General features: G+C 44.9%; 1 protein-coding gene across 1 annotated transcript; it reads right to left on the bottom strand.

The window, feature by feature from the left end:
* Positions 1 to 11799: 11799 nt before the first annotated feature.
* Positions 11800 to 13248, bottom strand: LOC123163732 (BTB/POZ and MATH domain-containing protein 2-like). Its single transcript, XM_044581088.1, has 2 exons — positions 13103 to 13248; positions 11800 to 12899 (listed from the first exon to the last, which is right to left on the bottom strand). The coding sequence occupies exon 2, from the start codon at positions 12882 to 12884 to the stop codon at positions 11802 to 11804; it is 1083 nt and encodes a 360-aa protein (XP_044437023.1). The 5' UTR covers positions 12885 to 12899; positions 13103 to 13248; the 3' UTR covers positions 11800 to 11801.
* Between the last annotated feature and the right edge of the window lie 1563 nt (positions 13249 to 14811).

Here is a 14811-nt window from a genome sequence, read left to right as displayed (position 1 = left end):
AGTGACGCCGCACACCGGACATATGGTAGACTCCGCGTGCTCGTCCCGATAAATGATGCAATTGTTCATGCACACATGGTATTTCACGTGTGGTAAATCCAGAGGACACACGATTTTCTTCGCCTCCTCGAAACTGGTCGGGCACTTGTTCCCCTTGGGAAGATGTTCGTGCCAGAATTACATGTTCTCGTCAAAGCATGCGTCGGTCATTTTGTGTTTTACCTTCATCTCCAGAGCCATGAGCGTTACTTTCAGGCGGGTATCCTCGGGCCTGCATCCTTCATACAATGGAGTAACCGCGTCTATCTCCAGTTGATCCAGCTTGGCTTTCTCTCGGGCGGCAGCTCTTGCGTTACCCGTCTGCTTGAGAAGCAGCTCTTGAATATGAGGGTCCTGCACCCAGCCCATCGATGGTCCATCGTCGTCTGCTCCGGCATCTTCATCTTCATGATCATGCCCTTTGTCTTGATCTTCCTCATCATCATGTCCGGCATCTTCTACATGATGACTATGTCCTGCATCTACTTCGTGATCATGTCCTGGAGATTCTTCGTCTTCTCGCCCGCCCTCGCCGCGGTTGTCTTGCTGCCCTTCCTTATTTCTTGCCCGGCCCCCATGGACGACTTCATAATCATCTTCATCACCTTGCCACCGATAGCCATCCATGAAACCACGCAAGAGCAGGTGTGTTGGGGAACGTAGTAATTTAAAAAAAATTCCAACACACACATAGGATCATGGTGATGCATAGCAACGAGAGGGGAGAGTGTTGTCCACGTACCCTCGTAGACTGAAAGCGGAAGCGTTAGCACAACGCGGTTGATGTAGTCGTACGTCTTCACGATCCGACCGATCAAGTACCGAACGCACGGCACCTCCGAGTTCAGCACACGTTCAGCTCGATGATGTCCCTCGAACTCCGATCCAGCCGAGCTTTGAGGGAGAGTTCTGTTAGCACGACGGCGTGGTGACGATGATGATGTTCTACCGACGCAGGGCTTCGCCTAAGCACTGCTACGATATTATCGAGGTGGATTATGGTGGAGGGGGGCACCGCACATGGCTAAGAGATCAAGAGATTAATTGTTGTGTGTCCAAGGGGTGCCCCCCTTCCCGTATATAAAGGAGTGGAGGAGGGGGAGGGCCGGCCCTCTCTATGGCGCGCCCTAGGAGGAGTCCTACTCCCACCGGGAGTAGGATTCCCCCCTTCCAAGTAGTAGGAGTAGGAGTCAAGGAAAGGGGAGAGAGAAGAGAAGGAAGGAGGGGGCGCAGCCCCTCCCCCTAGTCCAATTCGGACTAGGCCTTGGGGGGGCGCCCAGCCTCTCCTCTCTCTTTCCCCTAAGGCCCATATACTCCCCGGCGAATTCCCGTAACTCTCCGGTACTCCGAAAAATACCCGAATCACTCGGAACCTTTCCGATGTCCGAATATAGTCGTCCAATATATCGATCTTTACGTCTCGACCATTTCGAGACTCCTCGTCATGTCCCCGATCTCATCCGGGACTCCTAACTACCTTCGGTACATCAAAACACATAAACTCATAATATAACCGTCATCGAACTTTAAGCGTGCGGACCCTACGGGTTCGAGAACAATGTAGACATGACCGAGACACGTCTCCGGTCAATAACCAATAGCGGAACCTGGATGCTAATATTGGCTCCCACATATTCTACGAAGATCTTTATCGGTCAAACCGCATAACAACATATGTTGTTCCCTTTGTCATCGGTATGTTACTTGCCCGAGATTCGATCGTCGGTATCTCAATACCTAGTTCAATCTCGTTACCGGCAAGTCTCTTTACTCGTTCCGTAATACATCATCCCGCAACTAACTCATTAGTTACAATGCTTGCAAGGATTATAGTGATGTGCATTACTGAGTGGGCCCAGAGATACCTCTCCGACAATCGGAGTGACAAATCCTAATCTCGAAATACGCCAACCCAACAAGTACCTTCGGAGACACCTGTAGAGCATCTTTATAATCACCCAGTTACGTTGTGACGTTTGGTAGCACACAAAGTGTTCCTCCAGTAAACGGGAGTACCATAATCTCATAGTCATTGGAACATGTATAATTCATGAAGAAAGCAATAGCAGAATACTAAACGATCGAGTGCTAAGCTAACGGAATGGGTCAAGTCAATCACATCATTCTCCTAATGATGTGATCCCGTTAATCAAATGACAACTCATGTCTATGGCTAGGAAACATAACCATCTTTGATCAACGAGCTAGTCAAGTAGAGGCATACTAGTGACACTCTGTTTGTCTATGTATTCACACAAGTATTATGTTTCCGGTTAATACAATTCTAGCATGAATAATAAACATTTATCATGAAATAAGGAAATAAATAATAACTTTATTATTGCCTCTAGGGCATATTTCCTCGAGTCTCCCACTTGCACTAGAGTCAATAATCTAGATCACATCGCCATGTGATTTAACATCAATAGTTCACATCACCATGTGATTAACACCCATAGTTCACATCGTCATGTGACCAACACCCAAAGGGTTTACTAGAGTCAATAATCTAGTTCACATCGCTATGTGATTAACACCCAAAGAGTACTAAGGTGTGATCATATTTTGCTTGTGAGAGAAGTTTAATCAACGGGTCTGCCATATTCAGACCCGTATGTATTTTGCAAATTTCTATGTCTACAATGCTCTGCACGGAGCTACTTTAGCTAATTGCTCCCATTTTCAATATGTATCCAGATGAAGACTTAGAGTCATCTGGATCAGTGTCAAAACTTGCATCGACGTAACCCTTTACGACGAACCTTTTGTCACCTCCATAATCGAGAAACATATCCTTATTCCACTAAGGATAATTTTGACCGCTGTCCAGTGATCTACTCCTAGATCACTATGGTACTCCCTTGCCAAAATCAGTGTAGGGTATACAATAGATCTGGTACACAGCATGGCATACTTTATAGAACCTATGGCTGAGGCATAGGGAATGACTTTCATTCTCTTTCTATCTTCTGCCGTGGTCGGGCTTTGAGTGTAACTCAATTTCACACCTTGTAACACAGGCAAGAACTCTTTCTTTGACTGTTCCATTTTGAACTACTTCAAAATCTTGTCAAGGTATGTACTCATTAAAAACTTATCAAGCGTTCTGATCTATCTCTATAGATCTTGATGCTCAATATGTAAGCAGCTTCACCGAGGTCTTTCTTTAAAAAACTCCTTTCAAACACTCCTTTATGCTTTGCAGAATAATTCTACATTATTTCCGATCAACAATATGTCATTCACATATACTTATCAGAAATGTTGTAGTGCTCCCACTCACTTTCTTGTAAATACAGGCTTCACCGCAAGTCTGTATAAAACTATATGCTTTGATCAACTCATCAAAGCGTATATTCCAACTCCGAGATGCTTGCACCAGTCCATAGATGGATCGCTGGAGCTTGCACATTTTGTTAACACCTTTAGGATCGATAAAACCTTCTGGTTGCATCATATACAACTCTTCTTTAATAAATCTATTAAGGAATGGAGTTTTGTTTATCCATTTGCCAGATTTCATAAAATGCGGCAATTGCTAACATGATTCGGACAGACTTAAGCATAGATACGAGTGAGAAACTCTCATCGTAGTCAACACCTTGAACTTGTCGAAAACCTTTTGCGACAATTCTAGCTTTGTAGATAGTGACAGTACTATCAGCGTCCGTCTTCCTCTTGAAGATCCATTTAATCTCCATGGCTTGCCGATCATTTGGGCAAGTCAATCAAAGTCCATACTTTGTTCTCATACATGGATCCCATCTCAGATTTCATGGCCTCAAGCCATTTTGCGGAATCTAGGCTCACCATCGCTTCTTCATAGTTCGTAGGTTCGTCATGGTCTAGTAACATGACCTCCAGAACAGGATTACCGTACCACTCTGGTGCGGATCTCTCACTCTGGTTGACCTACGAGGTTCGGTAGTAACTTGATCTGAAGTTACATGATCATCATTATTAGCTTCCTCACTAATTGGTGTAGGAGTCACATGAACATATTTCTGTGATGAACTACTTTCCAATAAGGGAGCAGGTACAGTTACCTCACCAAGTTCTACTTTCCTCCCACTCACTTCTTTCGAGAGAAACTCCTTCTCTAGAAAGGATCCATTCTTAGCAACGAATATCTTGCCTTCGGATCTGTGATAGAAGGTGTACCCAACAGTAAGTTTTGGGTATCCTATGAAGACGCACTTTTCCGATTTGGGTTTGAGCTTATCAGGATGAAACTTTTTCACATAAGCATCGCAACCCCAAACTTTAAGAAACGATAGCTTAGGTTTCTTGCCAAACCATAGTTCATACGGTGTCGTCTCAACGGATTAGACGGTGCCCTATTTAATTGAAGACCAAACTCGTAACTCAAATATTTGTCTCCGCGATCAGATCGTAGAAACTTTATTTTCTTGTCACGATGATTTTCCACTTCACTCTGAAATTCTTTAAACTTTTCAAATGTTTCTGACTTATGTTTCATCAAGTATATATACCCATATCTGCTCAAATCATCTGTGAAGGTCAGAAAATAACGATACTCGCCACGAGCCTCAACACTCATCGGATCGCATACATCAGTATGTATTATTTCCAATCAGCCAGTTGCTTGCTCCATTGTTCCGGAGAACGGAGTTTTAGTCATCTTGCCCATAAGGCATGGTTCGCAAGCATCAAGTGATTCATAATCAAGTGATTCCAAAATCCCATCAGCATGGAGTTTCTTCATGCGCTTTACACCAATATGACCTAAACGGCAGTGCCACAAATAAGTTGCAGTATCATTATTAAATTTGCATCTTTTGGCTTCAATATTATGAATATGTGTATCACTACGATCGAGATCCAACAAACCATTTTCGTTGGTGTGTATGACCATAGAAGGTTTTTATTCACGTAAACAGAACAACAATTGTTCTCTAACTTAAATGAATAACCGTATTGCAATAAACATGATCAAATCATATTCATGCTCAACGCAAACACCAAATAACACTTATTTAGGTTCAATACTAATCCCGAAAGTATAGGGAGTCTGCGATGATGATCATATCAATCTTGGAACCACTTCCAACACACATCGTCACTTCACCCTTAACTAGTCTCTGTTTATTCTCCAACTCCCGTTTCGAGTTACTAATCTTAGCAATTGAACTAGTATCAAATACTGAGGAGTTGCTATAAACACTAGTAAAGTACACATCAATAACATGTATATCAAATATACCTTTGTTCACTTTGCCATCCTTCTTATCCGCCAAATACTTGGGGCAGTTCCGCTTCTAGTGACCAGTTCCTTTGGAGTAGAAGCACTCAGTCTCAGGCTTAGGTCCAGACTTGGGCTTCTTCATTTGAGCAGCAACTCGCTTGCCGTTCTTCTTGAAGTTCCCCTTCTTCCATTTGCCCTTTTCTTGAAACTAGTGGTCTTGTCAACCATCAACACTTGATGTTTTTCTTGATTTCTACCTTCGTCGATTTCAACATCACGAAGAGCTTGGGAATCATTTCCGTTATCCCTTGCATATTATAGTTCATCACGAAGTTCTAGTAACTTGGTGATAGTGACTAGAGAACTCTGTCAATCACTATCTTATCTGGAAGATTAACTCCCACTTGATTCAAGTGATTGTAGTACTCAGACATTCTGAGCACATGCTCACTAGCTGAGCAATTCTCCTCCATCTTGTAGGCAAAGTACTGTCAGAGGTCTCATACCTCTCGACACGGGCATGATTATGAAATACCAATTTCAACTCTTAGAACATCTTATATGCTCTGTGGCGTTCAAAACATTTTTGAAGTCCCGGTTCTAAGCCGTAAAGCATGGAGCACTAAACTATCAAGTAGTCATCATACCGAGCTTTTGTCAAATGTTCATAACGTCTGCATCTGCTCCTGCAATAGGTCTGTCACCTAGCGGTGCATCAAGGACATAATACTTCTGTGCAGCAATGAGGTTAATCCTCAGATCACGGACCAAGTCCGCATCATTGCTACTAACATCTTTCAACTTAGTTTTCTCTAGGAACATATCAAAGTAAAACAGGGGAGCAAAACGCGAGCTATTGATCTACAACATAGATATGCTAATACTACCAGGACTAAGTTCATGATAAATTTAAGTTCAATTAATCATATTACTTAAGAACTCCCACTTAGATAGACATCCCTCTAATCCTCTAAGTGATCACGTGATCCAAATCAACTAAACCATGTCCGATCATCACGTGAGATGGAGTAGTTTCAATGGTGAACATCACTATGTTGATCATATCTACTATATGATTCACGCTCGACCTTTCGGTCTCAGTGTTCCGAGGCCATATCTGTTATATGCTAGGCTCGTCAAGTTTAACCTGAGTATTCCGCGTGTGCAACTGTTTTGCACCCGTTGTATTTGAACGTAGAGCCTATCACACCCGATCATCACGTGGTGTCTCAGCACGAAGAACTTTCGCAACGGTGCATACTCAGGGAGAACACTTATACCTTGATAATTTAGTGAGAGATCATCTTATAATGCTACCGTCAATCAAAGCAAGATAAGATGCATAAAAGATAAACATCACATGCAATCAATATAAGTGATATGATATGGCCATCATCATCTTGTGCTTGTGATCTCCATCTCCGAAGCACCGTCATGATCACCATCGTCACTGGCGCGACACCTTGATCTCCATCGTAGCATCGTTGTCGTCTCGCCAACTTATGCTTCTACGACTATCGCTACCGCTTAGTGATAAAGTAAAGCATTACAGGGCGTTTGCATTGCATACAATAAAGCGACAACCATATGGCTCCTGCCAGTTGCCGATAACTCGGTTACAAAACATGATCATATCATACAATAAAATATAGCATCATGCCTTGACCATATCACATCACAACATGCCCTGCAAAAACAAGTTAGACGTCCTCTACTTTTTGTTGCAAGTTTTACGTGGCTGCTACGGGCTGAGCAAGAACCGTTCTTACCTACGCATCAAAACCAGAACGATAGTTTGTCAAGTTGGTGCTGTTTTAACCTTCGCAAGGACCGGGCGTAGCCACACTCGGTTCAACTAAAGTTGGAGAAACTGACACCCGCTAGTCACCTGTGTGCATAGCACGGCGGTAAAACCAGTCTCGCGTAAGCGTACGCGTAATGTCGGTCCGGGCCGCTTCATCCAACAATATCGCCGAACCAAAGTATGACATGCTGGTAAGCAGTATGACTTATATCGCCCACAACTCACTTGTGTTCTACTCGTGCATATAGAATCTACGCATAAAACCTGGCTCGGATGCCACCGTTGGGGAACGTAGTAATTTCAAAAAAATTCCTACGCACACACAGGATCATGGTGATGCATAGCAACGAGAGGGGAGAGTGTTGTCCACGTACCCTCGTAGACCGAAAGTGGAAGCGTTAGCACAACGCGGTTGATGTAGTCGTACATCTTCACGATCCGACCAATCAAGTACCAAACGCACGACACCTCCGAGTTCAGCACACGTTCAGCTCGATGACGTCCCTCGAACTCCGATCCAGCCGAGCTTTGAGGGAGAGTTCCGTCAGCACGACGGCGTGGTGACGATGATGATGTTCTACCAACGCAGGGCTTCGCCTAAGCACTGCTACGATATTATCGAGGTAGATTATGGTGGAGGGGGGCACCGCACACGGCTAAGAGATCAAGATATCAATTGTTGTGTCTCCAAGGGGTGCCCCCCGCCCCGTATATAAAGGAGTGGAGGAGGGGGAGGGCCGGCCCTCTCTATGGCGCGCCCTAGGAGGAGTCCTACTCCCACCGGGAGTGGGATTCCCCCCTTCCAAGTAGTAGGAGTAGGAGTCAAGGAAAGGGGAGAGAGAAGAGAAGGAAGGAGGGGGCGCAGCCCCTCCCCCTAGTCCAATTCGGACTAGGCCTTGGGGGGCGCCCAGCCTCTCCTCTCTCTTTCCCCTAAAGCCCAATAAGGCCCATATACTCCCTGGCGAATTCCCGTAACTCTCCGGTACTCCGAAAAATACCCGAATCACTCGGAACCTTTCTGATGTTCGAATATAGTCGTCCAATATATCGATCCTTACGTCTCGACCATTTCGAGACTCCTCGTCATATCCCCGATCTCATCCGGGACTCCGAACTACCTTCGGTACATCAAAACACATAAACTCATAATATAACCGTCATCGAACTTTAAGCGTGCGGACCCTACGGGTTCGAGAACAATGTAGACATGACCGAGACACGTCTCTGGTCAATAACCAATAGCGGAACCTGGATGCTCATATTGGCTCCCACATATTCTATGAAGATCTTTATCGGTCAAACCGCATAACAACATACGTTGTTCCCTTTGTCATCGGTATGTTACTTGCCCGAGATTCGATCATCGGTATCTCAATACCTAGTTCAATCTCGTTACCGACAAGTCTCTTTACTCGTTCCGTAATACATCATCCCGCAACTAACTCATTAGTTACAATGCTTGCAAGGCTTATAGTGATGTGCATTACTGAGTGGGCCTAGAGATACCTCTCAGACAATCGGAGTGACAAATCCTAATCTCGAAATACGCCAACCCAACAAGTACCTTCGGAGACACCTGTAGAGCACCTTTATAATCACCCAGTTACGTTGTGACGTTTGGTAGCACACAAAGTGTTCCTCCGGTAAACGGGAGTTGCATAATCTCATAGTCATAGGAACATATATAAGTCATGAAGAAAGCAATAGCAGAATACTAAACGATCAAGTGCTAAGCTAACGGAATGGGTCAAGTCAATCACATCATTCTCCTAATGATGTGATCCCGTATATCAAATGACAACTCATGTCTATGGCTAGGAAACATAACCATGTTTGATCAACGAGTTAGTCAAGTAGAGGCATACTAGTGACACTCTGTTTGTCTATGTATTCACACATGTATTATGTTTCCGGTTAATATAATTCTAGCATGAATAATAAACATTTATCATGAAATAAGGAAATAAATAATAACTTTATTATTGCCTCTAGGGCATGTTTCCTTCAAGGTGGTCCCGCACCTGTCCGGAATCCGGCTCCATAAGGTTCTTCAGCTTGCATCTTCGACACACACATCTTATCTTCGTCTCGTTCTTTTGAAGCATCTCGGCCTTCGCGGAGCTCAAAAACCTATTCATGATGCCTTCGGTCATCGTGCGGACCATGGTCGCCTGCGGGGTAGAGCAAAACGATATTTTAGAACCAAAAAAAAATTTGGCATGACTTTGCCTAAAAATAGGACCAAAAAGAATGCATAGTGCCAAATTCTCGCCGAAACGGAAATGAATCAACATTCCGGCAAAATATTGGCAACTATCGCATTTTAAATACCGGTACCTGCAAAAACAAACATATGCAACACCACAAACATACGTAGATCTAGGCCATAAAAATTGTATACGTTGTTGGAGGGAGAAAAAAGTAGATCTAGAACATAAAGAAAGCTTTCCCCTTACTTACCTATCAAAAAAAGGAAATTTAACCACATAATTTGCGTGAATCTATGGTGCAAATTAGGTGAGGAGGAGGAGGCAGCCGAGACCAAGCTTGGTAGAGGTGGAGAGAATGAAGTGGGGAAAGTGAGTGTGATAGGTGGCTGTCCAAAATATCTAGCTGCTCCCAAGTTACCAATGGCGCACCACCTAAGAATGCGCCATTAGTAACCAGGGTTACTAATGGCGCACCTGGTGTGTGGTGCGCCATTACTAGTTTTGAAAAAAAAACAAAAAAACATGTTAGTAGTGGCGCACCAGTGGATAGTGCGCCATTACTAGTTAAATTACTAGTTAAAACTAGTAATGGCGCACTATCCCCTGGTGCGCCACTGCTAACATTTTTTTATTTTTTTTTCAAAACTAGTAATGGCGCACCATACACAAGGTGCGCCATTAGTAATGTGGCCAATAATGGCGTACCTGTATCTGGTGCGCCACTGCCAGTGGTGCACCACATACATGATGCGTCATTACTGTCCATATTAGCTATAGCCGTTTTCCTAGTAGTGTGACCGCTTGCCTTACGATGACGACGCTTAGTAGAATAGTGCGCACAAGAGAATATCTCGATTACAAATCGCTCAAGGATTGGTACATTTGTGATTGACCTAGGGCAGAGGAAGCTTACAACCTATGGACATGGAGGTAGCTGTCCTACTCACTGCATTTTGTTTGTCTGGTCCACACTGGAACAGCCTGTCTCCGGTAGATCAGATCATGGCTACATCACACAAGGTTTCGGCCTTAGCAATGTCGACGGCGACAAGACATGACAGTTCCCCAAGCTAGCCATACGCAGAATAATGTGTGCAAATCTCATGGCTGTGACAACCCAACCCATCCATCGATACATTCGTATTACATTTTTTCTATTTGATAATTCAAATTTGGACTGGGTATATTTAAATTTTCTGCAAATATGGAGAAAGGTCATAATAAGGTAGTTAGCATAGAGTTAGCTCTTATGAAACTAATGTTAGGTAGTTTCATCACACTGTGTGGAACTGTGGATGGAGTAGTACCACCTCATTTCTCCCTAATATCTTCTAAATCATATCTTTATAAATTAGTTGTCTGCAGATGTGTGTGGGCCAGTGTGCCACTGAAGTTGGAGACTGCTACAAATCATAAACATTGCATGACTTATTGAAATGGCCCTTGGTACAACAATACCATAGATGACCATGCTGATCACGTTGCTTGCATGTTTCTGAAAATAAGATATTAACCTCCACATTCAATTCAAATATACAAATCATTTATTTTCTTTTGAGAGAGTTGTCTATTTTCAATGATTTTTATCACTGAAAACTGCTGAGTTCCTAATTCACAATTTGTTGTGTCCAACTTATATCAATGTGGCTGCTTGCCTGCATCGCAAATATGATAGAAGCATTTCTGATTGTTTACGTAAGGTATATATCAATTAATTATACTCCCTCCGTATCAAAATATGAGATGTTTTTTTACACTATCTTAGTGTCAAAAAACGTATTATATTTTGATACAGAGGGAATAGTTGTTATTTTAATAATATAAAATGCTTTTATTTTAAATACAAATATGTTCAACGGTATAAATTAGAGCTAAAGTGGTACTTTTTTTTGTCAAAGTTCGTAATGTGATACTTTTTTGCCATGGTTGGTTGAATTGTGCTAGTTTTCGGTTAAATACTTTAGGATTTTTTATATATGGTGGCTTTGCTTCCTACTTCAGTGATAGCCAAGATTAAGGGTGGAGTTCGCTAGGTGGAAAGTGGCTGAGAGTGTGACTACTTTAGGCTGGTGTGGAGTTGTTTGTGATCGTCTGTGATTGCCACCAATGTAAATCTTTTCTGTATACTCGATTCCTCTCTTCCCAATACAAAAGGTGCGCAAAGTTCTTGCGTGTTCTTGAAAAAGAAAAGAGGTTTTTTTAGCATGGGTGATTGTTAAGTGCCTAAGTCTCAGTGGTTTGTTAAATCCAGCTTATATCAATGTGGCTGCATGGCAAACAGGATAGAAGCATTTATCATATTTGATGGAAAGGTACATATCAATACACACATAATTTAACTACCTAGCTAATAGATGCAGTTGTTTTACAGCAGCCCGTTCCAAATTGTTATGAAAGGGGAAGTGCATATTTCAGTTGAACAGCGGATTACATGCCCACCAGAACCATATATTGGACAAATCATCTCCTAATCATCAAGGACATAAACAGATGATTACAAAATATGGAAGAGAGCAAGCAATTGCATTAAGATGAACTAGTACTACTTAGAAGGCAGCACGCCGAGGAGCATGTCCTTCATAAGAGTGGGGTAACTGCTGCAGAGATGTTCAAAACCTTCCGTCTCCACAACCGCCCTCAGGTTCGCCGGATATCGGAGAAACTCATAGCACGCCTTCTTCAGCCCGTCACAGTGGTGCAGGTCCGCAAGGGCCAGAATGGTCGTCGCTGTGCCCACACGGATGTGCTCGCACAGCTTCTTCTCGCACATCAATCTCAGCCTCCGGAGGTCGTACCTGTCGGCCGCGACGAGTAGGTGCTGCAGCAGGACGCCTTCGTTTTCGTCTGCCGCAGGGAAAGGTAGCGTGTCATCATAGATGAAACCGAGCATCGCCTTAAACACCGTCCCATTCATGTCATCCACCTGAACCACCGTCGGAGATGTGCCTTCCTTCATGGGGCCGAAGAGGGCCGCCCTGAAGACGGTAGAGCGGGCCGCAAGGATGCACCGGTGGGCGGCCAAAGCCTCGTTACTGACCTGGAAGACCACATCTGTACCCTCTCCAGCCAGGAGAAGGTCGGTGAAATTCTGTTGCATGTCGGAGGGCGGCACCGTGATGAAGGGAGAAGTGGTGGTGGGGATCACATCCCCCGCCACAACGATGACATCACACCGAATTGTGAAACTATCGCCCTTGAGGTGTTTCTCCAAGGCCTCTCTTTTGATGAGCTTTTCGTGCGGGATGTGGTTCCAGTCTTGGAACTCAAATATTTCCTTAGCATGCGCATGGTTGCATGCCGTCGCCGGCTGGTCAGTCCCATCAATGAAACTGAACTCGAACTGCGCCTTCACAGGCTTTCCACCTTCCTCGGCGAGGTAAAGACAAAGTGATCCCGGGCCATCCATGTCATGGTTTTTGCGGCCATTGGGGTAGTACAAGATACTCCAGCGGCGGCCCGCCACTGTGAAATAGCGAGAATTGATGGCGATGGATCTGTTGATGCGGGAGTAGCCTTCCACGACGAGCAAGTGGTATCCTATAGTGCTGTCGCTGGCGGTGGTAGGGGAGGTGGGAGAGCCCAGGAGTTTGCCATTGGCGATGACAGATACACCGGCGAAGGACATGATAGATTAATGAACCTGCAACAACAAGTGATGAAGCTATGACGTCGCACATATACGATCCAGCGAGAGAGATAGCAATTCACTAGCAAATCCAACAAAATATAACATTGCAAATGCACAGGTGAACAATTCACTAACAAACCAATTTCATATTTTACAGTGCTGAGATCGGTTCAAAATTTTGAGGATTGGAGAGAGGAAGTGCAAGTAGCTAGCACCTGTCCTGCAGTGCCCAGATCAGCGCCGTGCTTGCTGGATGCTGCACCGCCGAACTGTCGCCTTGCCGGTTGCCTTCCTGTCTTGCGCCGTTGCGCGCCTGCCGCCGTTGCGCTGCTGCCGCCGTCTGCTGGTCCGCTGTAGCGCCGCCGCCGTAAGGTCCTAGTGCTAATACTACTACAATTGTATTGGTCACGAGTCGTGCGGTCGATCGTATGTCCTGCAGTGTTGCCAGCGTGGAATGCTCTGGGCTGGCCTGCTGGGCCTCAAAAGTTTCTGGACACTTTTTCTGATATATATTCTGTTGGGCCAATTTCTCATGGTGTGGCCCATCCTTCCCAAAAACTCTTTTGGGTCTGCCTTTGGGGAGTGAAAAAAAAACTATGGCACACCAGTGAGGACTTGTCCTCGTTCTTGTGCTTATAAAAAGATGCACGCGATGATGGACACTCCGCTAAAATCCTGAGAGCTAAGAGCATCTCCTACGCTGACTTGTACATTTGCTCCGGGATCCATCTACGGAGAAGAAGCATTAGTCCCCGGCCACGGATGCGGGAGCCAGCCATCTAACGATAGCCGCATATAGCAAACTGCCTCCTGTCCCGAGTTTAGGTTTTCTCCACCCCTTGCCGGGACCGCTGCCTGTCCGCCTCGTCCCCGGTGGCCTTAGGGTCACGGAGTTGCGGTGGATCCCAGCCCTTATTGGTGGGAGGGCTCCGTTTTTAGATGTTACTTTCAATTTTTTTAGGGCTTGTGTCCTGATCAGAAGGCGAGATGATGGTGGCCTCCTGAAGATGGAATAAAATTCTTTCTGCCTAACCCCTATTTCGGTGGTGCCCCTAGCACCGTCGTGGGCGTGTGGAGATCGGCCTCCGGCGGATCTATCTTTGGTGGATCTGTTCGTCGCTCGCCGACGTTCATCTATCTTCAGGTTGGATCCTTTTAATCTACGCTACTCTTCATCGGCGACGGTTGCAGTTCTGGTATGTTGATCGTATGGGGCCTTTGCACGATGACCTCCAGACTGTCTACTACAACAAGTTTTACCCGGCTCCGATGATGGAGGGACGATGACGGTGGCGCGCCTACGGTTCGCTTCAATTGTTGTAGTCGTCGCTAGGTGGTCTATAAATCTGGATGTAATTATTATTTCTGGTGTTCGTTGTACCGTCATAATTGGAGATGAATATATAGAAAGTTTTCTTGCAAAAAAAGATAGCCGCACATGTTCATTTACATTTTAAACGAGTTTCAACGAAACGAAAAAAAATTGATGCAAACTCAAACAAATAGGACGATATTAACTTAAAATTTCATAGTTTTTACATAAAACTGGACGAAACTAAAAACCTACAAAACTAATCCTACACTACCCTATACTTCACGGTGACCTCATAGGTCATGCCGGGCTGGCCAGGTGCTCCCTCGTCATCATCACCAGATTGTTTTCGTCGTCGTCGCAGTTGGTCTTCGTGCAACAGAAGGGTGCGGCGTCACGGCAAGGTTTTCTAGCAGTAGCCTGACACTCGCAGATGATCCGCTCGGCTTCCTCATGCGTCATGTGTAGTGCGGCCACGGCCACCGACGACATGGGCGGGGGAAAGGGCGGCGAGCCTTAGAGGAGGCGGCACTGGTGAAGGCGATCTCGCTGAGAGACCACTTTTCGCCATACTTGGCCATCTCACCGTTGAGGCGACGGAGATGGTGCTTG

Source organism: Triticum aestivum, chromosome 7D, assembly GCF_018294505.1.
Source record: "Triticum aestivum cultivar Chinese Spring chromosome 7D, IWGSC CS RefSeq v2.1, whole genome shotgun sequence".
Taxonomy (NCBI): domain Eukaryota; kingdom Viridiplantae; phylum Streptophyta; class Magnoliopsida; order Poales; family Poaceae; genus Triticum; species Triticum aestivum.
This window is presented reverse-complemented; position numbering and strand designations above follow the sequence as displayed.

Coding starts and splice junctions, on each gene's coding strand:
- LOC123163732 (XM_044581088.1), bottom strand. CDS start 12,884: ATGTCCTTCGCCGGTGTATCTGTCATCGCCAATGGCAAACTCCTGGGC.